We start from the raw sequence: 25,675 nt of genomic DNA, 5'->3' as shown, positions 1-25,675 counted from the left end.
CTCCCTGATACAGGTGAAACGACTCTCTCTCTCTCTCTTTCTGATACAGGTGTAATGACCCTCTCCCTCTCTCTCTCTCTGATACAGGTGTAATGACTCTCTCCCTCTCTCTCTCTCTCTGATACAGGTGCAATGACTCTCTCTCTCTCTCTCTCTCTCTCTCTCTGATGCAGGTGAAATGACTCTCTCCCTCTCTCTCTCTCTCTGATACAGGTGTAATGACTCTCTCCCTCTCTCTCTCTCTGATACAGGTGTAATTACTCTCTCTCTCTTTCTCTCTATCTGGTACAGGTGTAATGACCCTCTCCCTCTCTCTCTCTCTGATACAGGTGTAATGACTCTCTCGCTCTCTCTCTCTCTCTCTGATACAGGTGTAATGACTCTCTCTCTCTCTGATACAGGTGTAATGACTCTCTCCCTCTCTCTCTCTCTGATACAGGTGTAATGACTCTCTCCCTCTCTCTCTCTCTGATACAGGTGTAATGACTCTCTCTCTCTCTCTCTCTTTCTGATACAGGTTTAATGACCCTCTCCCTCTCTCTCTCCCTGATACAGGTGTAATGACTCTCTCCCTCTCTCTCTCTGATACAGGTGTAATGACTCTCACTCTCTCTCTCTCTCTCTGATACAGGTGTAATGACTCTCTCTCTCTCTCTCTCTCTCTGATACAGGTGTAATGACTCTCTCCCTCTCTCTCTCTCTCTGATACAGGTGTAACGACTCTCTCTCTCTCTCTTTCTGATACAGGTGTAATGACCCTCTCCCTCTCTCTCTCTCTGATACAGGTGTAATGACTCTCTCCCTCTCTCTCTCTCTCTGATACAGGTGCAATGACTCTCTCTCTCTCTCTCTCTCTGATACAGGTGTAATGACTCTCTCCCTCTCTCTCTCTCTCTGATACAGGTGTAATGACTCTCTCCCTCTCTCTCTCTCTCTCTGATACAGGTGTAATGACTCTCTCCCTCTCTCTCTCTCTGATACAGGTGTAATGACTCTCTCTCTCTTTCTCTCTATCTGGTACAGGTGTAAAGACTCTCTCCCTCTCTCTCTCTCTCTGATACAGGTGGAATGACCCTCTCCCTCTCTCTCTGTCTGATACAGGTGTAATGCCTCTCTCTCTCTCTCTCTCTCTCTGATACAGGTGTAATGACTCTCTCCCTCTCTCTCTCTCTCTCTGATACAGGTGTAATGACTCTCTCTCTCTCTCTCTCTCTCTCTGATACAGGTGTAATGACTCTCTCTCTCTCTCTCTCTCTCTCTGATACAGGTGTAATGACTCTCTCCCTCTCTCTCTCTCTGATACAGGTGTAATGACTCTCTCTCTCTCTCTCTCTCTGATACAGGTGTAATGACTCTCTCCCTCTCTCTCTCTCTCTGATACAGGTGTAATGACACTCTCTCTCTCTCTCTTTCTGATACAGGTGTAATGACCCTCTCCCTCTCTCTCTCCCTGATACAGGTGTAATGACTCTCTCCCTCTCTCTCTCTCTCTCTGATAAAGGTGTAATGACTCTCTCTCTCTCTCTCTCTCTCTCTCTGATACAGGTGTAATGACTCTCTCTCTCTCTCTCTCTCTGATACAGGTGTAATGACTCTCTCCCTCTCTCTTTCTCTGATACAGGTGTAATGACTCTCTCTCTCTCTCTCTCTCTGATACAGGTGTAATGACTCTCTCCCTCTCTCTCTCTCTCTGATACAGGTGTAATGACACTCTCTCTCTCTCTCTTTCTGATACTGGTGTAATGACCCTCTCCCTTTCTCTCTCCCTGATACAGGTGTAATGACTCTCTCCCTCTCTCTCTCTCTCTCTCTGATACAGGTTTAATGACTCTCTCTCTCTCTCTCTCTCTGATACAGGTGTAATGACTCTCTCCCTCTCTCTCTCTCTCTCTGATACAGTTGTAATGACTCTCTCCCTCTCTCTCTCTCTGATACAGGTGTAATGACTCTCTCTCTCTTTCTCTCTATCTGGTACAGGTGTAATGACTCTCTCCCGTTCTCTCTCTCTCTGATACAGGTGTAATGGCCCTCTCCCTCTCTCTCTCTCTGATACAGGTGTAATGACTCTCTCTCTCTCTCTCTCTCTGATACAGGTGTAATGACTCTCTCCCTCTCTCTCTCTCTGATACAGGTGTAACGACTCTCTCTCTCTCTCTTTCTGATACAGGTGTAATGACCCTCTCCCTCTCTCTCTCTCTCTGATACAGGTGTAATGACTCTCTCCCTCTCTCTCTCTCTCTGATACAGGTGTAATGACTCTCTCTCTCTCTCTCTCTCTGATACAGGTGTAATGACTCTCTCCCTCTCTCTCTCTCTCTGATACAGGTGTAATGACTCTCTCCCTCTCTCTCTCTCTGATACAGGTGTAATGACTCTCTCTCTCTTTCTCTCTATCTGGTACAGGTGTAATGACTCTCTCTCTCTCTCTGATACAGGTGTAATGACTCTCTCCCTCTCTCTCTCTCTGATACAGGTGTAATGACTCTCTCTCTCTTTTTCTCTCTCTGAAACAGGTGTAATGACTCTCTCCCTCTCTCTCTCTCTTTCTGATACAGGTGTAATGACTCTCTCCCTCTCTCTCTCTCTCTGATACAGGTGTAATGACTCTCTCTCTCTCTCTCTCTTCTCCGATACAGGTGTAATGACTCTCTCCCTCTCTCTCTCTCTGATACAGGTGTAATGACTCTCTCTCTCTTTTTCTCTCTCTGATACAGGTGTAATGACTCTCTCCCTCTCTCTCTCTCTTTCTGATACAGGTGTAATGACTCTCTCTGTCTCTCTGATACAGGTGTAATGACTCTCTCTCTCTCTCTGATACAGGTGTAATGACTCTCTCCCTCTCTCTCTCTCTGATACAGGTGTAATGACTCTCTCCCCCTCTCTCTCTCTGATACAGGTGTAATGACTCTCTCTCTCTCTCTCTCTTTCTGATACAGGTGTAATGACCCTCTCCCTCTCTCTCTCCCTGATACAGGTGTAATGACTCTCTCCCTCTCTCTCTCTCTCTCTCTCTCTGATACAGGTGTAATGACTCTCACTCTCTCTCTCTCTCTCTGATACAGGTGTAATGACTCTCTCTCTCTCTCTCTCTCTCTCTCTGATACAGGTGTAATGACTCTCTCCCTCTCTCTCTCTCTGATACAGGTGTAACGACTCTCTCTCTCTCTCTTTCTGATACAGGTGTAATGACCCTCTCCCTCTCTCTCTCTCTGATACAGGTGTAATGACTCTCTCCCTCTCTCTCTCTCTCTGATACAGGTGCAATGACTCTCTCTCTCTCTCTCTCTCTGATACAGGTGTAATGACTCTCTCCCTCTCTCTCTCTCTCTCTCTCTCTCTGATACAGGTGTAATGACTCTCTCCCTCTCTCTCTCTCTGATACAGGTGTAATGACTCTCTCTCTCTTTCTCTCTATCTGATACAGGTGTAATGACTCTCTCCCTCTCTCTCTATCTCTGATACAGGTGTAATGACTCTCTCTCTCTCTCTCTCTCTTTCTAATACATGTGTAATGACCCTCTCCCTCTCTCTCTCTCTGATACAGGTGTAATGACTCTCTCCCTCTCTCTCTCTCTCTCTGATACAGGTGTAATGACTCTCTCTCTCTCTCTCTCTCTGATACAGGTGTAATGAGTCTCTCCCTCTCTCTCTCTCTGATACAGGTGTAATGACTCTCTCCCTCTCTCTCTCTCTGATACAGGTGTAATGACTCTCTCTCTCTCTCTCTTTCTGATACAGGTGTAATGACCCTCTCCCTCTCTCTCTCCCTGATACAGGTGTAATGACTCTCTCCCTCCCTCTCTCTCTCTCTCTGATACAGGTGTAATGACTCTCACTCTCTCTCTCTCTCTCTGATACAGGTGTAATGACTCTCTCTCTCTCTCTCTCTCTCTCTGATACAGGTGTAATGACTCTCTCCCTCTCTCTCTCTCTGATGCAGGTGTAACGACTCTCTCTCTCTCTCATTCTGATACAGGTGTAATGACCCTCTCCCTCTCTCTCTCTCTGATACAGGTGTAATGACTCTCTCCCTCTCTCTCTCTCTCTCTGATACAGGTGCAATGACTCTCTCTCTCTCTCTCTCACTGATGCAGGTGTAATGACTCTCTCCCTCTCTCTCTCTCTCTGATACAGGTGTAATGACTCTCTCCCTCTCTCCCTCTCTGATACAGGTGTAATGACTCTCTCTCTCTTTCTCTCTATCTGGTACAGGTGTAATGACTCTCTCCCTCTCTCTCTCTCTCTGATACAGGTGTAATGACCCTCTCCCTCTCTCTCTTTCTGATACAGATGTAATGCCTCTCTCTCTCTCTCTCTCTCTCTGATACAGGTGTAATGACTCTCTCCCTCTCTCTCTCTCTCTGATACAGGTGTAATGACTCTCTCTCTCTCTCTTTCTGATACAGGTGTAATGACCCTCTCCCTCTCTCTCTCTCTGATACAGGTGTAATGACTCTCTCCCTCTCTCTCTCTCTCTCTGATACAGGTGTAATGACTCTCTCTCTCTCTCTCTCTCTCTCTCTGATACAGGTGTAATGACTCTCTCTCTCTCTCTCTCTCTCTCTCTGATACAGGTGTAATGACTCTCTCCCTCTCTCTCTCTCTGATACAGGTGTAATGACTCTCTCTCTCTCTCTCTCTGATACAGGTGTAATGACTCTCTCTCTCTTTTTCTCTCTCTGATACAGGTGTAATGACTCTCTCCCTCTCTCTTTCTGATACAGGTGTAATGACTCTCTCTCTCTCTCTGATACAGGTGTAATGAATCTCTCCCTCTCTCTGATACAGGTGTAATGACTCTCTCTCTCTCTCTTTCTGATACAGGTGTAATGACTCTCTCTCTCTCTCTGATACAGGTGTAATGAATCTCTCCCTCTCTCTCTCACTCTGATACAGGTGTAATGACTCTCTCCCTCTCTCTCTCTCTTTCTGATGCAGGTGTAATGACTCTCTCTCTCCCTCTCTCTGATACAGGTGTAATGACTCTCTCCCTCTCTCTCTCTCTCTCTCTGGTACAATTGTAATGACTCTCTCTCTCTGATAAGGGTGTAATGACTCACTCCCTCTCTTTCTCTTTCTCTCTGGTACATGTGTAATGACTTTCTCTCTGTGATAAGGGTGTAATGACTCTCTCCCTCTCTTTCTCTTTCTCTCTCTCTGGTACAGGTGTCATGCCTCTCTCTCTTTCTCTCTCTCTCTCTCTGGTAAAGGTGTAATGACTCTCTCTCTCTCCCTAATACAGGTGTAATGACACACTCTCTCTCTGATGCAGGTGGTTTGCTGGAAGTGCTCCGATTATAAAGCAAAGCTTCACTATGATGGGGACAGACTCAATCGAGTGTGCCAGGAATGCTACAATGTGCTGAATGGAGAGCCCTGCACTGAGGAGAAGGAAAGGAAGAGGGGTATCCTGGAGGTAATACAGGAACAGGAGTCCCTCAAGCCTGGTACACAGGAACAGAAATGGGCCATTCAGCCCTACTTTGTCATTCTATTGAAAAATAGCTGATCATTCCTCCACTGCATGTTGCTGCAATTCCTTTGATAGCCTTGCCCAACAAATAGCTGTCATGGTGAATGCAGGTGTCTGGGCCACATGTGGCGTTGTCATAGAGTGATACAGCACTGAAACAGGCCCTTCAGCCCACACCGACCATCAACCACCCATTTATACTAATCCTACATTAATCCCATTTTCCCTCTCACATCCCCATCTTCCCTCAATTCTCCCACCTACACTGGGGGCAATTTTTACAATGGCCAATTTACTTATAGACCCACAAGTCTTTGGCATATGGGAGGAAACCAGAGGAAACGCACACAGACACAGGGAGAACTTGCAAACTCCACACAGGCAGTACCCAGAACTGAACCCAGGTCGCTGGAGCTGTGAGGCTGCAGTGCTAACCACTGTGCCACTCTTGTGTTTTAGGTTTCTCATCCAGGTTGATTACAACCTCCATCTCAACTCATGATGTTCTCTCTCCTCTGAGTTCATTGTCTTCTTATCCTCCCTCAATGTGTTTCTCCTTGTAAAATCCCCAACCCATATTCACAGTCACCCCCTTGACCTTGCCATCTCTCATAATCTTGCTGCTCCCACCGTATCACAGATGAGGCCATCTCTGATCACTTCCTGGTATCACTCACTATCACATCCTCCTTCCACTTATCAACGCTACTTCCTTCTGTGTCCGTCCCTGGAAAAAAACTATCCCCAATTCACTTACAGCTGCACTTTCAAAATCCCAACTCTCTAGCCTTTGATCCTCCATCTGCTGCAACATTTCTGCAGCTCCTGATTTGCTCAACCATACCTTCACCTCCACCTTTATGCCCAAGTCCCCAATAAAACGATTACTCTCTCTGCCCCTGGCCATTCCCCCGGTACAGCCCTCATCTCAGCAATTCACTGCCAGATCTGGCTGGACCACATAAAATACTGTCAAGGTCCTGCTCTCGTCTTCTAAAACTGTTCAATATTCCAGGATCATCCTGGAATGCAAAGATAACCCCTGACTTCTTTTCTCTACTGCAAACTGTCTTCTTAAACCCCTCTCCCCGTCCCCTCCACCTTCACCTCCAACAACAAATGCGAGGAGCTCATGGACTTCTTTGTCAGCTGCCTCTGCCACATCCCTCCTTCACTAACCCAATGAGCCAAACTTCCTCTAAAGCTCACCCCACCACCGCTGAACTCACATCTTTCTCTAGTTTCTCTCCTCTCTCCCCTCATGCGCTCTCTGAGCTCATCTTGTCCATGGGACCCACGTCCTGCTCCCTCAGTCCTATTTCCACTAAACTGCTGAACACCGAGATTCCCTTCCTGGCTCCCAAGTTAGCAGATATTGTTCACTGTTCTCTCTCCTCAGGTTCTGGACGTCCCTCTTTTCAAACCTGCCGTCATCATCCCTCTCCCACCTCCAGCTCCCTTTCCTTAAATGTGTTATTGCCTCCCAAATTTTAGTTTTTAGAGATACAGCACTTTAACAGGCCCTTCGGCCCACCGAGTCTGTGCCGACCATCAACCACCCATTTATACTAATCCTACACTAATCCCGTATTCCTATCACATCCCCACCTGTCCCTATATATTTCCCTACCACCTACCTATACTAGGGGCAATTTATAATGGCCAATTAACCTATCAACCTGCAAGTCTTTGGCATGTGGGAGGAAACCGGAGCACCCGGAGGAAACCCACGCAGACACAGGGAGAACTTGCAAACTCCGCACAGGCAGTACCCAGAATCGAACCCGGGTCCCTGGAGCTGTGAAGCTGCAGTGCTAACCACTGCGCCACTGTGCCGCCCACAAATGCCTGACCATCTTTCCTGGAACTATCATGTTTAAATCCCCCCAATCAGGTTTCCGGCCCTGACACAGAACCAAAAACTGCTCTCATCAAAGTCACAAATGACATCCCATCTGACTGTCATTCCCTCCTCATCCTTCTCCATCTGTCTGCAGCCTTTAACACGTTGACCACACCTTCCTCCTCCAACACTTCTCCACTGTCATCCAGCTGGGTGGGACTGCACTCACCTGGTTCCATTCTTATCTAGCTGATCATAACCAAAGAATGAATTGTAGCGGCTTCTCTTCCTGCTCCTGCCCCGTTACCTCTGGTGTCCCCCAAGGATCTATCCTTGGCCCCCTCCTGTTTCTCATCTACTGCCCCTCGGCGACATCACCCAAAAGCACAGTGTTAGTTTTCACACACACTGATGACGCCCAGCTCTACCTCATCACCACCTCTCTCAACTCCTCCACTGTTACTAAAATATCAGACTGCTTATCCGATATCCAGTATGGAGCAGAACTTTCCTCCAATTAGGTTTTGGGAAGAATTGCTCCACGCTCAAGCTGCATTCCCGAGTTACCGACTCCATCCCTCTCTCTGGCAAGAGTCTGACATTAACCCACTCTGTTCGCAATCTTGGTGCCACATTTGACTCTGAGATGAGCTTTTTTTTATTCTTTCATGGGATGTGGGCATCGCTGGTTAGGCCAGCATTTATTGCCCATCCCTAATTGCTGAGAAGGTGGTGGTGAGCTGCCTTCTTGAACCGCTGCTGTCTATGTGGTGTAGGTAGTTCCAGGATTGTGACCCAGTGACAGTGAAGGAATGATATAGTTCCAAATCAGGATGGTGTGGGGCTTGGAGGGGAACTTGCAGGTGGTGGTGTTCCCATGCATCTGCTGCCCTTGTCCTTCTAGTTGGTAGAGAAATTCGAGTTTGGAAGGTGCTGTCATAGGAACCCTGGTGCGTTCAGCTTCCAACCACATATCAGCGCCATCACTAAGACTGCCTATTTCCATCTCTGTAACATCGCCCGACTCCGTCCCTGCCTCAACTCATCTGCTGCTGAAACCTCATGTGTGCCTTTATTACCTCGAGACTTGACTGTTCCAATGCAATCCTGGCTGGTCTCCCACGTTTTACCCTCCGTAAACTTGAGGTCATCTCAAGCTCTATTGCCTGTGTTCTAACCCACCCCAAGTCCCATTCCCCTATCACCCCTGTGCTCATTGGCTCCCAGTCGAGCAACATTGTGATTTTAAATTTCTGATCCTTGTTTTCAGATCCCTCCATGTTCTCCCCCCTCCCTATCTCTGTAATCTCCTCCAGCCCCACATCTCTCAGATATCTGCAGTCCTCTAATTCTGACCTCTTGTGCATCCCTGATTTTAATCATTCCCCTGCACACTCCCTATCCCTCTCTGCCTCTCTACTTCGCTTTCTCTTTTAAGATGTTCCACAAAACCTACCTCTTTAACCAATCTTCTGGTCATCTGACCCAATATCTCCAGTATCATAGTTTGTGACATAATGCTCCTGTGAAGCACCTTGGGACGTTTTATTAGGTTAAAGGTGCTATATAAATATAAGTTGTTGTTGTTCTGTTGACAGAAGGAATCGGCTTATGTCTCAGGGAACAGCCTGATGTGCAGCTTCCTTCACTGGGTGGAAAAAGCGGGGAAGCTGGGGCTCAAGGCCTGGTTCGTCATCCCTCGCGATGAGCCCTTCGTCCTCTACATGTACCGAGCACCTCAGGTAACCTTTGACCAGAGTGACAGATGCACAGTGTCCAGCTCCCAACCTTCCCACCGCAGCAACACCAGCTCAGGACAAAGACTTATGCCAGGGGAGTCTGGGTGCTGGAGGGAGCCTAGAGACTGATGGACACAATCCAGTATACTGAGCAACCAGATAGATGGGGGAGTGTTCAGGTGTGAGGACCTAACCCTCAAGTATGGAATGACACTGAGCAATCTGTGTTTCTTTAATATTGTGGGCTTCCCCACTCCACCTGCACAGTCAATGTCCTCCTGTCCAGTTACATTATTTTAATCCCTCGCTTATGTCACATATTAGCAGCTGGGAGTGTTTGATGGGACAGTGTCAAGGGAGTTTTACTCTGTATCTAATGTGTGCTGTAGTTAAGCATGTGTGCTAATCATTCTGGTCTGAATATCTGTTCTCTGTAACACACTCCCTTCTCCCCGCAGGATGTGAAGGCTCAGTCCTCCATTCCCTTACCAGGTTATACAGTCAATCAGCTGAGTGCCAGTGATGCTGGCTATAGCTTCCAGCTCATCCAGTCCAAGCAGGTGTACACGTTCAGCGCCGAGACTGAGGAACTGCGTGCTCGGTGGGTCCACCTCTTGAACCAGCTGGTGATTGGGCTAAGTCCTGGTGTGGAGGACGTCTATGACCTGTCAGAGTGATCCGAACCTTTTGCAAAGTCCTTCTGTCATTGAGATTCAGTCCATCGCTGCTGAATGAACATCACAAGCAGAGCGAAATGGAGGCTTTCCGCAGTTCCTGGATCTAGGACAGACCATAACTCTTGCTCCAACCCTCAAATTCCCTCTTCTCTGAACTCTAAATTCACATTCTAACTTCCTCTGTGCAGTCATTGTAAAAGGACGGAGCGGTGTCTGAGTTACATTGCTGTCTGATCTCTATTATATGGACACACTGGCTGGAGTCCCTTCATCTGAACAGAATGCTGACAGGACGGTCAGTTCCCTTGCTGCCGCCCTATACTCCCAGGGCAGTCAGTGCCCTCGCTGATGCCCTACACTGCCAGGGCGGTCAGTGCCCTCGCCGATGCCCTATACTCCCAGGGCAGTGAGTGCCCTCACCAATGCCCTATACTCCCAGGGCAGTGAGTGCCCTCACCAATGCCTTATACTCCCAGGGAGGTCAGTGCCCTCGCCAATGCCCTATACTCCCAGGGCGGTCAGTGCCCTCGCCAATGCCCTATACTCCCAGGGCGGTCAGTGCCCTCGCCAATGCCCTATACTCCCAGGGCGGTCAGTGCCCTTCCCAATGCCCTATACTCCCAGGGCGGTCAGTGCACTCGCCAATGCCCTATACTCCCAGGGCAGTGAGTGCCCTCACCAATGCCCTAGACTCTCAGGGCTGTCAGTGCCCTCGCCAATGCCCTAGACTCTCAGGGCTGTCAGTGTCCTCGCCAATGCCCTAGACTCTCAGGGCTGTCAGTGCCCTCGCCAATGCCCTACACTCCTAGGGAGGTCAGTGCCCTCGTCAATGCCCTATACTCTCAGGGAGGTCAGTGCCCTCGCCAATGCCCTATACTCCCAGGGCTGTCAGTGCCCTTGCCAATGCCCTATACTCCCAGGACAGTCAGTGTCCTCGCCAATGCCCTAAACTCCCAGCGTGATCAGTGCCCTTGCCGATGCCCTATACTCCCAGGGAGGTCAGTGCCCTTGCCAATGCCCTATACTCCCAGGGCGGTCAGTGCCCTTGCCAATGCCCTATATTCCCAGGACAGTCAGTGCCCTTGCCAATGCCCTATACTCCCAGGACAGCCAGTGCCCTTGCCAATGCCCTATATTCCCAGGACAGTCAGTGCCCTTGCCAATGCCCTATACTCTCAGGGCTGTCAGTGTCCTCGCCAATGCCCTATACTCCCAGGGCGGTCAGTGCCCTCGCCGATGCCCTGTATTCCCAGGGAGGTCAGAGCCCTCGCCGATGCCCTATACTCTCAGGGAGGTCAGTGCCCTCGCCGATGCCCTGTATTCCCAGGGAGGTCAGAGCCCTCGCCGATGCCCTATACTCTCAGGGAGGTCAGTGCCCTCGCCGATGCCCTGTATTCCCAGGGAGGTCAGAGCCCTCGCCGATGCCCTATACTCTCAGGGAGGTCAGTGCCCTCGCCGATGCCCTGTATTCCCAGGGAGGTCAGTGCCCTCGCCGATGCCCTGTATTCCCAGGGAGGTCAGAGCCCTCGCCGATGCCCTATACTCCCAGGGAGGTCAGTGCCCTCGCCAATGCCCTATACTCCCAGGATAGTCAGTGTCCTCGCCAATGCCCTATACTCCCAGGGAGGTCAGTGCCCTCGCCAATGCCCTATACTCCCAGGATAGTCAGTGTCCTCGCCAATGCCCTATACTCCCAGGGAGGTCAGAGCCCTCGCCGATGCCCTATACTCCCAGGGAGGTCAGTGCCCTCGCCAATGCCCTATACTCCCAGGATAGTCAGTGTCCTCGCCAATGCCCTATACTCCCAGGGAGGTCAGTGCCCTCGCCAATGCCCTATACTCCCAGGATAGTCAGTGTCCTCGCCAATGCCCTATACTCTCAGGGAGGTCAGAGCCCTCGCCAATGCCCTATACTCCCAGGATAGTCAGTGTCCTCGCCAATGCCCTATACTCCCAGGGAGGTCAGTGCCCTCGCCAATGCCCTATACACCCAGGACTGTCAGTGTCCTCGCCAATGCCCTATACTCCCAGGGAGGTCAGTGCCCTCGCCGATGCCCTATACACCCAGGACTGTCAGTGTCCTCGCCAATGCCCTATACTCCCAGGGAGGTCAGTGCCCTCGCCGATGCCCTATACTCTCAGGGAGGTCAGTGCCCTCGCCGATGCCCTATACTCCCAGGGAGGTCAGTGTCCTCGCCGATGCCCTGTATTCCCAGGGAGGTCAGTGCCCTCGCCGATGCCCTATACACCCAGGACTGTCAGTGTCCTCGCTAATGCCCTATACTCTCAGGGAGGTCAGTGCCCTCGCCGATGCCCTATACTCTCTGGGAGGTCAGTGCCCTCGCCGATGCCGTATACTCTCAGGGAGGTCAGTACCCTCGCCGATGCCCTATACTCTCAGGGAGGTCAGTACCCTCGCCGATGCCCTGTATTCCCAGGGAGGTCAGTGCCCTCGCCGATGCCCTGTATTCCCAGGGAGGTCAGAGCCCTCGCCGATGCCCTATACTCCCAGGGAGGTCAGTGTCCTCGCCGATGCCCTGTATTCCCAGGGAGGTCAGTGCCCTCGCCGATGCCCTGTATTCCCAGGGAGGTCAGTGCCCTCGCCGATGCCCTATACTCCCAGGGAGGTCAGTGCCCTCGCCGATGCCCTATACTCCCAGGATAGTCAGTGTCCTCGCCAATGCCCTATACTCCCAGGGAGGTCAGTGCCCTCGCCGATGCCCTATACTCCCAGGGAGGTCAGTGCCCTCGCCAATGCCCTATACACCCAGGACTGTCAGTGTCCTCGCCAATGCCCTATACTCCCAGGGAGGTCAGTGCCCTCGCCGATGCCCTATACACCCAGGACTGTCAGTGTCCTCGCCAATGCCCTATACACCCAGGACTGTCAGTGTCCTCGCCAATGCCCTATACTCCCAGGGAGGTCAGTGCCCTCGCCGATGCCCTATACTCCCAGGGAGGTCAGTGCCCTCGCCGATGCCCTATACTCTCAGGGAAGTCAGTGCCCTCGCCGATGCCCTATACTCCCAGGGAGGTCAGTGTCCTCGCCGATGCCCTGTATTCCCAGGGAGGTCAGTGCCCTCGCCGATGCCCTATACACCCAGGACTGTCAGTGTCCTCGCTAATGCCCTATACTCTCAGGGAGGTCAGTGCCCTCGCCGATGCCCTATACTCTCTGGGAGGTCAGTGCCCTCGCCGATGCCCTATACTCTCAGGGAGGTCAGTACCCTCGCCGATGCCCTATACTCTCAGGGAGGTCAGTACCCTCGTCGATGCCCTATACTCCCAGGACTGTCAGTGTCCTCGCTAATGCCCTATACTCTCAGGGAGGTCAGTGTCCTCGCTAATGCCCTATACTCTCAGGGAGGTCAGTGCCCTCGCTAATGCCCTATACTCCCAGGGAGGTCAGTGCCCTCGCCGATGCCCTATACACTCTGGGAGGTCAGTGCCCTCGCCGATGCCCTATACTCTCAGGGAGGTCAGTACCCTCGTCGATGCCCTATACTCCCAGGACTGTCAGCGTCCTCGCTAATGCCCTATATTCTCAGGGAGGTCAGTGCCCTCGCTAATGCCCTATACTCTCAGGGAGGTCAGTGTCCTCGCCAATGCCCTATACTCCCAGGACTGTCAGTGTCCTCGCTAATGCCCTATACTCCCAGGACTGTCAGTGTCCTCGCCAATGCCCTATACTCCCAGGGAGGTCAGTGCCCTCGCCAATGCCCTATACTCTCAGGGAGGTCAGTGCCCTCGCCAATGCCCTATACTCTCAGGGAGGTCAGTGCCCTCGCCAATGCCCTATACTCTCAGGGAGGTCAGTGCCCTCGCCAATGCCCTATACTCTCAGGGAGGTCAGTGCCCTCGCCAATGCCCTATACACCCAGGACAGTCAGTGTCCTCGCCAATGCCCTATACTCTCAGGGAGGTCAGTGCCCTCGCCAATGCCCTATACTCTCAGGGAGGTCAGTGTCCTCGCCAATGCCCTATACACCCAGGACAGTCAGTGTCCTCGCCAATGCCCTATACTCTCAGGGAGGTCAGTGCCCTCGCCAATGCCCTATACTCTCAGGGAGGTCAGTGCCCTCGCCAATGCCCTATACACCCAGGACAGTCAGTGTCCTCGCCAATGCCCTATACTCTCAGGGAGGTCAGTGCCCTCGCCAATGCCCTATACTCTCAGGGAGGTCAGTGCCCTCGCCAATGCCCTATACTCTCAGGGAGGTCAGTGCCCTCGCCAATGCCCTATACTCTCAGGGAGGTCAGTGCCCTCGCCAATGCCCTATACTCTCAGGGAGGTCAGTGCCCTCGCCAATGCCCTATACTCTCAGGGAGGTCAGTGCCCTTGCCAATGCCCTATACTCTCAGGGAGGTCAGTGCCCTCGCCAATGCCCTATACTCTCAGGGAGGTCAGTGCCCTCGCCAATTCCCTATACTCTCAGGGAGGTCAGTGCCCTCGCCAATGCCCTATACACCCAGGATAGTCAGTGTCCTCGCCAATGCCCTATACTCCCAGGACAGTCAGTGTCCTCGCCAATGCCCTATACTCCCAGGGTGATCAGTGCCCTCTCTCTAAGTCTCATCCAAGAGAGTGCAGACTCTGACTGCAGAACTCCCTCGGCACTGTACTGGGGGTGTCGGCCTGGATTATGTGCTCCAGCTCCTTTATTGAGGAAGACATGATGGAAGCTGGACCTGAGCATTGCTGGGAATCACAGTGAATGAGAAGGTTTGATGCTGCTTTATTAATGGATTCAGTCGCTGGAATTCTAACTTGAATAGGAAAAAAATTGCTGAGAACGTGGCTCTCAGTCCACTGCAGAGGGAGTTGAGACCTGAGAGTGAAATTACTGTAAATCGAACCTCAAACAGACCAGTCTGTCCTTCGGTGGAAAATAAATGAAGTGTGACTTGTGCCTCCTGACATTCCAGTGTTTCACACGTCTGATTCTGCATTGTCCTAAACTCATAAATTAAACCTTTCGCTATAAAACACAGTGACCCATGTTTGATACTCTGGCAGGTGATTAAAAATGGGATAGCAGTTTCCCGAAGTCCTCCGAGGAGGAAAGAATGGGCTTTGAAGGAGCAGCACTTCCCAGTGAGTCAAAGGACCTTCACAGGCAACAGTGAGGGAAAGTGAAAGGGCTTCCATTCCAAAGTCAGTCAGAAAGATGCCAAACTTACTCTGAAGAGATGTCCTGAGGTGGAAGAGTGAGGATCTGGACAATCCTGTTAATAGAGATGTTCTCCACTTGGCAGTATGTGACTACTGGTGACCTCACTGCCACCGTACCCAGGGATCAATACTGGGGCCTCAGCTGTTCACTATATTTTGAGATTTTTGAATGAATTAGATGAAAGAATAGCAAGCTGAGCTGTCCTTGAAAAAATAATTTTATAATTGTGGCATATTGTTAAAAAACTAATTACGTTTTTTAAAGCTAAATTTTTAGAAAAAAGTTTTGTCAGAATATATTAGCTTCTCTCTTCACCCCATGTGTATGTCCCAATCTTTAATTTGCTCTCGATAAACATTTTTAAAAGTGATTTTATTTCACTGCTTTTTGTTAGCTGTTGGTGGCTCTCTGAAAATCCTTTAATGTGATTGGCTCTTTGGACAGACTGATGACATCACTGCAGCTCCGCATTGTCACAGTTACCCAAAAGCGCCCGAGTAGGCCACACACAAATCTGCCCCTTTAATATACCGTGCATGCAAAGCTTCACAAAAGCATTTAAAGGGGCCGTGTACTCTAATCGCCCATGCATAACCAAAATAGTTAGAGGATACATTGATGCCCAGTATAGAAGACTGCAATTCGTTGCAGTACTACTGCACGTGGTAGAGGTGATAATCTTGACAGAAAGCAGAAAATCTTTCAGCGAGACTTACTTCAATGTCATTGGTGAGTGCCTTTGCTTAGCCACTGACTGCAAAATCCAGGCCACTGATCTTGGATGGTGTACAGCACAGGTTCAATAGAATCCCAGGGCTAAGAGGTTAGGCTGCATATCCTAGACTTGCATTCCCTTAACTAAAGAGGATTAAGGGGTAACATAATTGAGGTCATTAAGATGATAAGGTAGAGAGACATTTTTCAAAAACAATTTGTATTTATATCGTGTCTTTAAAATAGTAAAACATGCAAGGGTGCTTCACAGGAACATTATCAAACAACATTTTGCACTGAGCCACACAAGGAGATATTGGGACAATGACCAAAGATTTGGTCAAAGGAGTGTTTTAGAGAAGAGAGGTGGTGAGGCAGAGAGATTTAGGGAGGCAATTCAAGTATTTGGGGCAGAGGCAGTTGAAGTCAAGCTTGCCAGTGGTGTAGCACTGAAAATCAAGAGGCCAGAGTTGGAGGAACACAGAGACCTCGGAGGGTTTTAGGGCTGGGGAAGGTGACAGAGATAAGGAGGGTGAGCCCATGGAGAGAATTGAACATAAGATTGAGAATTTTAAAATTGAGGCGTTGCTGAACCGGAGGTCAGTGAGCAAGGGGGTCTTGGGGAACGGGATTTGGTGAGATTTAGGACACGGGCAGCAGAGTTTTGGATGACCTCAGGTTTATGGAGGGTGGATGATGGGAGACCAGCCAGGAGTGTGTTGGTATAGTCCAGTCTAGAGCCGATGGTGGGGAGTCCAGAAGCTCAACTGAGAGCAATACCATTCAGGGGTGATGTCAGGAAGTACTTCCTCTCAAAGATTAGTGGAAATCTGAAACTCTTTCCCCCAAAAACGCTGTTGAGGCTGGGGGCTGCGTAAATCAAAAAATTTTTAAAAACTGCGATTTGTTACGCAAGGTTATTTAGGAATAAAGAACCAAGGCAGGAAATAGAGTTAAAATACAGAGCAGTCTTAATCTAACTGAATGGTCGAACGTGCTCAAGGGGCAGAATGGCCGACTCCTCTTGTGATGAGATTTTGGTCACACTCCACCAGCATTCCCCCTCACCCTCGAACACTGACCTCACCCTGAACACTGACCCCACCCCGAACATTGACCCCGCCCTGAACACACCCCCTACCTCGAACACTGACCCCACCCTGAACACTGACCCCACCCCAAACACTGACCCCACCCCGAACACTGACCCCACCCCAAACACTGACCACACCCTGAACACTCCCACTACCCCAAACACTGACCCCACCCTGAACACTCCCCCTACTCCGAACACTGACCCCACCCCGAATACTGACCCCACCCGAACACTGACCCCACCCCGAAAACTCCCCCACCCGGAACACTGACCCACCCCGAACACTGACCCCCACCCTGAACACTCCCCCACCCCGAAAACTGACCCGACCCTGAACACTGACCCCACCCCGAACACTGACCCCACCCCAAACACTGACCTCACCCCGCACACTGACCCCACCCGAAAACTGACCCCACCCCAAACACTGACCCCATCCCAAACACTCCCCCTACCCCGAACACTGACCCCACCCCAAACACTGACCCCACCCCAAACACTGACCCCCACCCCGAACACTGATCCCACCCCGAACACTATCCCCCCACCCCAACACTGACCCCACCCCAAACACTGACCCCACCCCGAACACTGACCCCACCCCAAACACTCCCCCTACCCCGAACACTCCCCCTACCCCGAACACTTCCCCTACCCCGAACACTGACCCCACCCCGAACACTGACCACACCCTGAACACTCCCCCTACCCCAAACACTGACCCCACCCTGAACACTCCCCCTACTCCGAACACTGACCCCACCCCGAATACTGACCCCACCCGAACACTGACCCCACCCCGAAAACTCCCCCACCCGGAACACTGACCCACCCCGAACACTTACCCCACCCTGAACACTCCCCCACCCCGAAAACTGACCCGACCCTGAGCACTGACCCCACCCCAAACACTATCCCCCTACCCCGAACACTGACCCCACCCCGAACACTGACACCACCCCGAACACTGACACCACCCCGAACACTGACCCCACCCCGAACACTGATCCCACCCCGAACACTGACACCACCCCGAACACTGACACCACCCCGAACACTGACCCCACCCCGAACACTGATCCCACCCCGAACACTGACCCCACCCCAAACACTGACCTCACCCCGAACACTCCACCTACCCCGAACACTGACCCCACCCCGAACACTGACCCCACCCCAAACACTGACCTCACCCCGCACACTGACCCCACCCGAACACTGACCCCACCCCAAACACTGACCCCATCCCAAACACTCCCCCTACCCCGAATACTGACCCCACCCCAAACACTGACCCCACCCCAAACACTGACCCCCACCCCGAACACTGATCCCACCCCGAACACTATCCCCCCACCCCGAACACTGTCCCCACCCCGAACACTGACCCCACCCCAAACACTGAACCCACACCGAACACTCCCCCGACCCCGAACAGTGACCCCACACTGAACACTGACACCCACCCCAACACTGACCCCCACCCCAACACTGACCCCACCCCAAACACTGACCCCACCCCGAACACTGACCCCACCCCAAACACTCCCCCTACCCCGAACACTCCCCCTACCCCGAACACTTCCCCTACCCCGAACACTGACCCCACCCCGAACACTATCCCCCCACCCCGAACACTGACCCCACCCCGAACACTGACCCCACCCCAAACACAGACCCCACCACGAACACTATCCCCCCACCCCGAACACTGTCCCCACCCCGAACACTACCCCCATCCCGAACATTACCCCCATCCCGAACACTGCCCCCATCCCGAACACTGCCTCCACCCCGAACACTGACCCCACCCCGAACACTACGCCCATCCCGAACATTGCCCCCACCCCGAACACTGCCCCCACCCCGAACACTGCCCCCACCCCAAACACTACCCCCATACCGAACACTGCCCCCATCCCGAACACTACCCCCATCCCGAACACATCCCCTACCCCGAACACATCCCCTACTCCGAACACTGCCCCCAGCCCGAACGCTACCCCCATTCCGAACACTGACCCCACCCCGAACACTGACCCCACCCCGAACACTACCCGCATCCCAAACACTGATCCCACCCCGAACACTGACCCCACCCCGAACACTGACCCCACCCTGAACACTCCCCCTACCTCGAACACTGACCCCACCCCGAAAACTGACCCCACCCCGAAAACTGACCCTACCCCGAACACTGACCCCACCCCGAATACTGACCCCACCCCGAACACTGACCCCACCCCGAATACTGACCCCACCCCGAACACTGACCCCACCCCGAACAATGACCCCACCCCGAACACTGACCCCACCCCGAAAACTCCCCCACCCCAAACACTGACCCCACCCCGAACACTGACCCCACCCCGAACACTCCCCCTACCCCGAAAACTGACCCGACCCCGAGCACTGACCCCACCCCGAACACTATCCCCCTACCCCGAACACTGACCCCACCCCGAACACTCCATCTACCCCGAACACTGACCCCACCCCGAACACTATCCCCCCACCCCGAACACTATCCCCCCACCCCGAACACTGACCCCACCCCGAACACTGACCTCACCCCGAACACTCCAACTACCCCGAACACTGACCCCACCCCGAACACTATCCCCCCACCACGAACACTGACCCCACCCCAACACTGGCACCACCCCGAACACTGACCCCACCCCAAACACTCCAAATACCCCGAACACTGACGCCACCCCAAACACTGACCCCACCCCGAACACTGACACCATCCCAAACACTGACCTCACCCCGAACACTGACACCACCCCAAACATTGACCTCACCCCGAACACATCCCCTACTCCGAACACTGCCCCCAGCCCGAATGCTACCCCCATTCCGAACACTGACCCCACCCCGAACACTGACACCACCCCAAACACTGACCCCACCCCAAACACTGACCCCACCCCGAACACTGACCGCACCCGAACACTGACCCCACCCCAAATACTGACCCCACCCCAAACACTGATCTCACCCCGAACACTCCCCCTACCCCGAACACTGACCCCACCCCGAACACTGACCCCACCCCGAACACTGACCCCACCCCAAACACTGATCTCACCCCGAACACTGACCCCACCCCGAACACTGACCCCACCCCGAACACTAACCCCCACACGGAACACTGACCCCACCACAAACACTGACCCCACCCCGAACACTGACCTCACCCCGAACACTGACCCCACCCCGAACAATGACCCCACCCTGAACACTACCCCATCCCGAACACTGACCCCACCCCAAATACTAACCCCACCCGGAACACTGACCCCACCCCAAACACTGACCCCACCCCAAACACTGACCCCACCCCGTACACTATCCCCCCACCCCGAACAATGACCCCACCCTGAACACTACCCCATCCCGAACACTGACCCCACCCCAAACACTAACCCCACCCGGAACACTGACCCCACCCCAAACACAGACCCCACCTCAAACACTGACCCCACTCCGAACACTGTCCCCACCCCGAACACTGACCCCACCCCAAACACTGATCTCACCCCGAACACTGACCCCACCCCAAACACAGACCCCACCTCAAACACTGACCCCACCCCGAACACTGACCCCACCCCGAACACTACCCCCCATACCGAACACTGACCCCACCCCAAACACTGACCCCACCCCGAACACTGACCCCACCATGAACACTGACCCCACCCCGAACACTCCCCCTACCCCGGACGCTGACTCCACCCTAAACACTGACCCCACCCTAAACAATGACCCCACCCCAAACACTGACCCCACCCCAAACACTGACCCCACCCCGTACACTATCCCCCCACCCCGAACGTTGACCCCACCCCGAACACTGACCCCACCCCAAACACTGACCCCACCCCAAACACTAACCCCACCGGAACACTGACCCCACCCCAAACACAGACCCCACCTCAAACACTGACCGCACCCCGAACACTACCCCCACCCCGAACACTCCCCACACCCCAAACACTGACCCCACCCCGAACACTGACCCCACCCCGAACACTACCCCCACCCGGAACACTCCCCACACCCCAAACACTGACCCCACCCCGAACACTGACCCCACCCCGAACACTGACACCACCCCAAACACTGACCCCCACCCCGTACACTGACCCCACCCCAAACATTGACCCCACCCCGAACACTATCCCCCCACCCCGAACACTGACCCCACCCCAAACACTGATCTCACCCCGAACACTCCCCCTACCCCGAACACTGACCCCACCCCAAACACTGACCCCCCCGAACACTATCCCCCCACCCCGAACACTGACCCCACCCCAAACATTCACCTCACCCCGAACACTATCCCCCCACCCCAAGCACTGACCCCACCCCAAACACTGACCCCACCCCGAACACTGACCCCACCCCGTACACTATCCCACCACCCCGAACACTGACCCCACCCCAAACACTGCCCCCACCCCGAAAGTTGACCCCACCCCGAACACTGAGCCCACCCCGAACACTGAGCCCACCCCGAACACTCCCCCCACCCAGAACACTACCCCCACCCGGAACACTGTCCCCACCCCGAACACTGCCCCCACCCCGAACACTGCCCCTCCCACCCCAACTCCGCCCCCCCTAACCCGAACACTGCCCCCCCTACCCTGAACACAGCCCCTCCCACCCCGAACACTTACCCCCCACCCCGAACACTGCCCCTCCGACCCCAACTCTGCCCATAACCCGGACACTGCCGCCCCTACACCGGACACTGCCCCTCCCACCCCGAACACTGACCCCCCCACCCCGAACATTGCCCCTCCCACCCCGAACTCTTCCCCCTACCCCGAACACTGCCCCTCCCACCCCGAACTCTGCCCCCTACCCCGAAAACTGCCCCCCACCCCGAACACTGACCCCACCCCGAACACTGATCTCAACCCGAACACTCCCCCTACCCGAACACTGACCCCACCCCAAACACTGACCCCACCCCGAACACTATCCCCCCACCTCGAACACTGACCCGACCCCAAACACTGTCCGCACCCCGAACACTATCCCCCCACCCCAAACACTGACCCCACCCAGAACATTGACCCCACCCCAAACACTGCCCCCACCTCGAACACTGACCCCACCCCGAACATTGACCCCACCCCGAACATTGACCCCACGCCGAACATTTCCCCCATCCCGAACACTGAGCCCACCCCGAACACTGCCCCTCCCACCCCAACTCTGCCCCCCTAACCCGAACACTGCCCCCCCTACCCCGAACACTGCCCCTCCCACCCCGAACTCTGCCCTCTACCCCGAACACTGCCCCTCCCACCCCGAACTCTGCCCCCTACCACAAACACTGCCCCTCCCACCCCGGAAACTGCCCCCTACCCCGGAAACTGCCCCCCACCCCGAACACTGCCCCTCCCACCCCGAACTCTGCCCCCTAACCCGAACACTGCCCCCCTATCTCGAACACTGCCCCGCCCTACCTCGAACACTGCCCCCCCTCTACCCCGAACACTGCCCCACCACCCCGAACACTGCCCCCATCTCCCCACACCCACCCCAACAAAACCTACACCAAGCTTTTATCATTAGATTGACTGGGTTGATAAGGTTTGTTGCTGCCCATACACTGGACACTAGCCAGGTTCAGCGTGGACCAAGAGATGCTTCGTATTGACCCAGATAAATTCCTGTCACTCCCATCTGAGGATCCAGACCTGGCTTAGATGATGATATTATTCAATGAGGTAACAAGGCCTGTGTCATTGAGAGACTCGGGGCAGGATTTTCGCCCCCATACAGAGGCTGGTTTGTGCAAAAATTCAGGCATTTTCCTGGAGGCAGGATTGGAATTGACAGAGCTACTCACCCGCAAGTAGCGGAGAGCCCAATAAAGGGTTTAAATCGCCATTTATGCCTGTTATCAGAGGCCGTCTGGAGTTTTCCAGTCAGTACCCGCACCCCCCCCCCCCGAGACACTTGGGGACTAGGCCAGTTGCCTAAAGGCAGCCTCCCAGTGGCAGACTGAGAGACCAGTGCTCAGGCAGGCTCTGAGGCTCTCTCTGCTGTCAGAAGCCGCCCAGTGGAGGGGTTCGGCCTCCCCCCTCCCCCCTCCCCAATGCTGGCCCAGCTGCTGATTCCATTTTTTTCATTTAAAATGTTAAAAAGTTGGAGGGAGGATGTTTCAAGATGAAGCCTGCTGCTCCTTCCGAGTTCAATGGCCTCCTATTGGCTCTCCAGCTTTGAGAGCCTACCTGCTATGCTGAATTGAATGACGAGCCCTCCCTCTGGCTACTGATTGACTAACTCGGGGAAAATCGCTGCTGGGTGACTCTCCCATTCACTCCGGGCTCTCCCATTCACTGCGGGCTCTCCCATTCACTGCGGGCTCTCCCATTCACTCCGGGCTCTCCCATTCACTGCGGGTTCTCCCATTCACTCCGGGCTCTCCCATTCACTGCGGGTTCTCCCATTCAGTGCGGACTCTCCCATTCACTCCGGGCTCTCCCATTCACTCCGGGCTCTCCCATTCACTGCGGGTTCTCCCATTCACTGCGGAATCTCCCATTCACTGTGGGTTCTCCCATTCACTCTGGGCTCTCCCATTCACTCTGGGCTCTCCCATTCACTCCGGGCTCTCCCATTCACTGCGGGTTCTCCCATTCAGTGCGGACTCTCCCATTCACTCCGGGCTCTCCCATTCAGTGCAGACTCTCCCATTCACTCCGGGCTCTCCCATTCACTGCGGGCTCTCCCATTCACTGCGGGTTCTCCCATTCAGTGCGGACTCTCCCATTCACTGCGGACTCTCCCATTCACTGCGGGTTCTCCCATTCACTGCAGGCTCTCCCATTCACTGCGGGCTCTCCCATTCACTGCGGGTTCTCCCATTCACTGCGGACTCTCCCATTCACTCCGGGCTCTCCCATTCACTGCGGGTTCTCCCATTCACTGCGGACTCTCCCATTCACTCCGGGCTCTCCCATTCAGTGCGGGCTCTCCCATTCACTCCGGGCTCTCCCATTCACTGCGGGCTCTCCCATTCACTGCGGGCTCTCCCATTCACTGCAGGTTCTCCCATTCAGTGCAGACTCTCCCATTCACTCCGGGCTCTCCCATTCACTGCGGGCTCTCCCATTCACTGCGGGTTCTCCCATTCACTGCGGACTCTCCCATTCACTGCGGGTTCTCCCATTCACTGCGGGCTCTCCCATTCACTGCGGGCTCTCCCATTCACTGCGGGTTCACCCATTCACTGCGGACTCTCCCATTCATTCCGGGCTCTCCCATTCACTGCGGGTTCTCCCATTCACTGCGGGTTCTCCCATTCAGTGCGGACTCTCCCATTCACTGCGTGCTCTCCCATTCACTGCGTGCTCTCCCATTCACTGCGGGCTCTCCCATTCACTGCGGGCTCTCCCATTCACTGCGGGCCCTCCCATTCACTGCGGGCTCTCCCATTCTCTCCGGGCTCTCCCATTCTCTCCGGGCTCTCCCATTCACTGCGGGCTCTCCCATTCACTGCGGGCTCTCCCATTCACTGCGGGCTCTCCCATTCACTCCGGGCCCTCCCATTCACTGCGGGCCCTCCCATTCACTGCGGGCCCTCCCATTCACTGCGGGCTCTCCCATTCACTGCAGACTCTCCCATTCAGTGCAGGGTTGTGATCCCATTTGACCTTGATACCAGGTTCCTGACCAAAAACCCAAAATCCTGCCCTCATATTCTGAATTCCTGCAAACACAAGTCAGTAAGGTCTTGTCAGTCACTTAGTGTTTAATCAGCATTGTTCACACCCATGTACAGACCTAATGATACAAAGCCGGTGCATGACCGAAGTAGGAACAAAGCCTAAGTACAAGGCCTGATCAAGCCAGGATAGAGTCACAGTAACCGTGCAGTTCTTCCAATTCCTCCTCCTGTTCTCGAGCTTCCATACGGCCTGCATTCCGGCACCATCTGCAGCCAGCTGAAATCTCTCACATTCTCAAACATTTTACCTTGCAATCCTTGGCGATGGTGACAGAATTCCAAATACACAAAATAAATTAGACAGTAACTAGGCTTTGTTGTTTGATGGCTCCCTCTGCTTGTGGTTAGCCTTTGGCCAACTGTTCAGCAGCTGCCTGAGGGCGGATCCATTGGCGTTTCAGGTGAGAGACTGCTTTCGGGTTCTGTTGGTACAGAGTGGCCATTCCACAGGTTCAGCGCTGCACTCTCCAGCTCGCTGTGATCCATCGCACAAGCTTCTGCCATCTCGCTCACTGTCATTGCCACAAAGGCTGGGTCACTGGCCAGTTCCTGTAGTCCATGGGCCACCAGCACCTTAACGGGAGAGGCAGAGATGTGAGAAATACAACAGGCACAAGCACTGCCCCTTCCCATTGGCCAACTACAGGAAATGTGGGAAGGGGCTGGTTCTTCTGACCTCATGGAACTCCTATGTCCTGGGTTCAAAGGTCAGGAATAATGATATCAGATCTAAAAGGATGAAATTATGAGGACAGGTTGCATAGACCAGGTTTATATTCCCTTGAGTATAGCAGATTAAGGGATGATCTACTTGAGGTGCATATGATGATTGAAGGAGTTAATAGGGTCGATAGAGAGAAACTATTTCCTCTGGTGGGAGATTCCAGAACAAGAGGTCTAACCTTTAGAGCAAGGCCGTTCAATGGTGATGTCAGGAAGCATCACCCCCTTCATGTTGCCCCTGGATACACTGGGCCTACCCCAGTGGGGGCAGCTGGCCCTGTGCTTGCAAAAGGAGCAGCCGAGAGTTTACCTATTAATGAGGTGGGCGAGGCTTTTCCAACCTCTTCCCACAACCCCCCACCCCCACCCCTCCCCTCTTCATGACCTCTCAGTGTGGCCTAGGCCCACCCATGACTCAGGAGTCCCCAGGAACCTACCGCTGGAATGTATGACAGGTCCCTCCTTCTTCCGGAGG

The 25,675-nt window shown here is 53.6% G+C and overlaps 2 protein-coding genes across 12 annotated transcripts in view; one reads left to right on the top strand and one right to left on the bottom strand.

Annotated features, from left to right (window-relative positions):
• The window catches only part of LOC137383764 (FYVE, RhoGEF and PH domain-containing protein 4-like), a 448,993-nt gene extending 435,066 nt beyond the window's left edge, over window positions 1-13,927 (top strand). For 3 of the 7 annotated variants that reach the window (XM_068056923.1, XM_068056922.1, XM_068056918.1), the window contains 3 exons: window positions 5,273-5,416; window positions 8,915-9,058; window positions 9,514-13,927. In XM_068056923.1, the coding sequence (XP_067913024.1) occupies window positions 5,273-5,416; window positions 8,915-9,058; window positions 9,514-9,732 (507 nt within the window). In that variant the 3' untranslated portion in view covers window positions 9,733-13,927. The remainder of the gene's footprint in view (window positions 1-5,272; window positions 5,417-8,914; window positions 9,059-9,513) is intronic. The other 4 variants (XR_010977458.1, XR_010977457.1, XR_010977456.1 and 1 more) reach the window with 4 other exon arrangements.
• Window positions 13,928-24,493: 10,566 nt separating this feature from the next.
• The window catches only part of cacna1sa (calcium channel, voltage-dependent, L type, alpha 1S subunit, a), a 722,633-nt gene continuing 721,451 nt past the window's right edge, over window positions 24,494-25,675 (bottom strand). For 4 of the 5 annotated variants that reach the window (XM_068056917.1, XM_068056913.1, XM_068056914.1 and 1 more), the window contains one exon: window positions 24,494-25,050. In XM_068056917.1, coding sequence (XP_067913018.1) covers window positions 24,841-25,050 — 210 coding nt within the window. In that variant the 3' untranslated portion in view covers window positions 24,494-24,840. The remainder of the gene's footprint in view (window positions 25,051-25,675) is intronic. The other variant, XR_010977454.1, reaches the window with a different exon arrangement.

Source organism: Heterodontus francisci, chromosome 25, assembly GCF_036365525.1.
Source record: "Heterodontus francisci isolate sHetFra1 chromosome 25, sHetFra1.hap1, whole genome shotgun sequence".
In the NCBI taxonomy this organism is placed as follows: Eukaryota; Metazoa; Chordata; class Chondrichthyes; order Heterodontiformes; family Heterodontidae; genus Heterodontus; species Heterodontus francisci.
The sequence above is the reverse complement of the archived record's forward strand: the minus strand, read 5'-3'. Positions and strand labels throughout refer to the sequence as shown.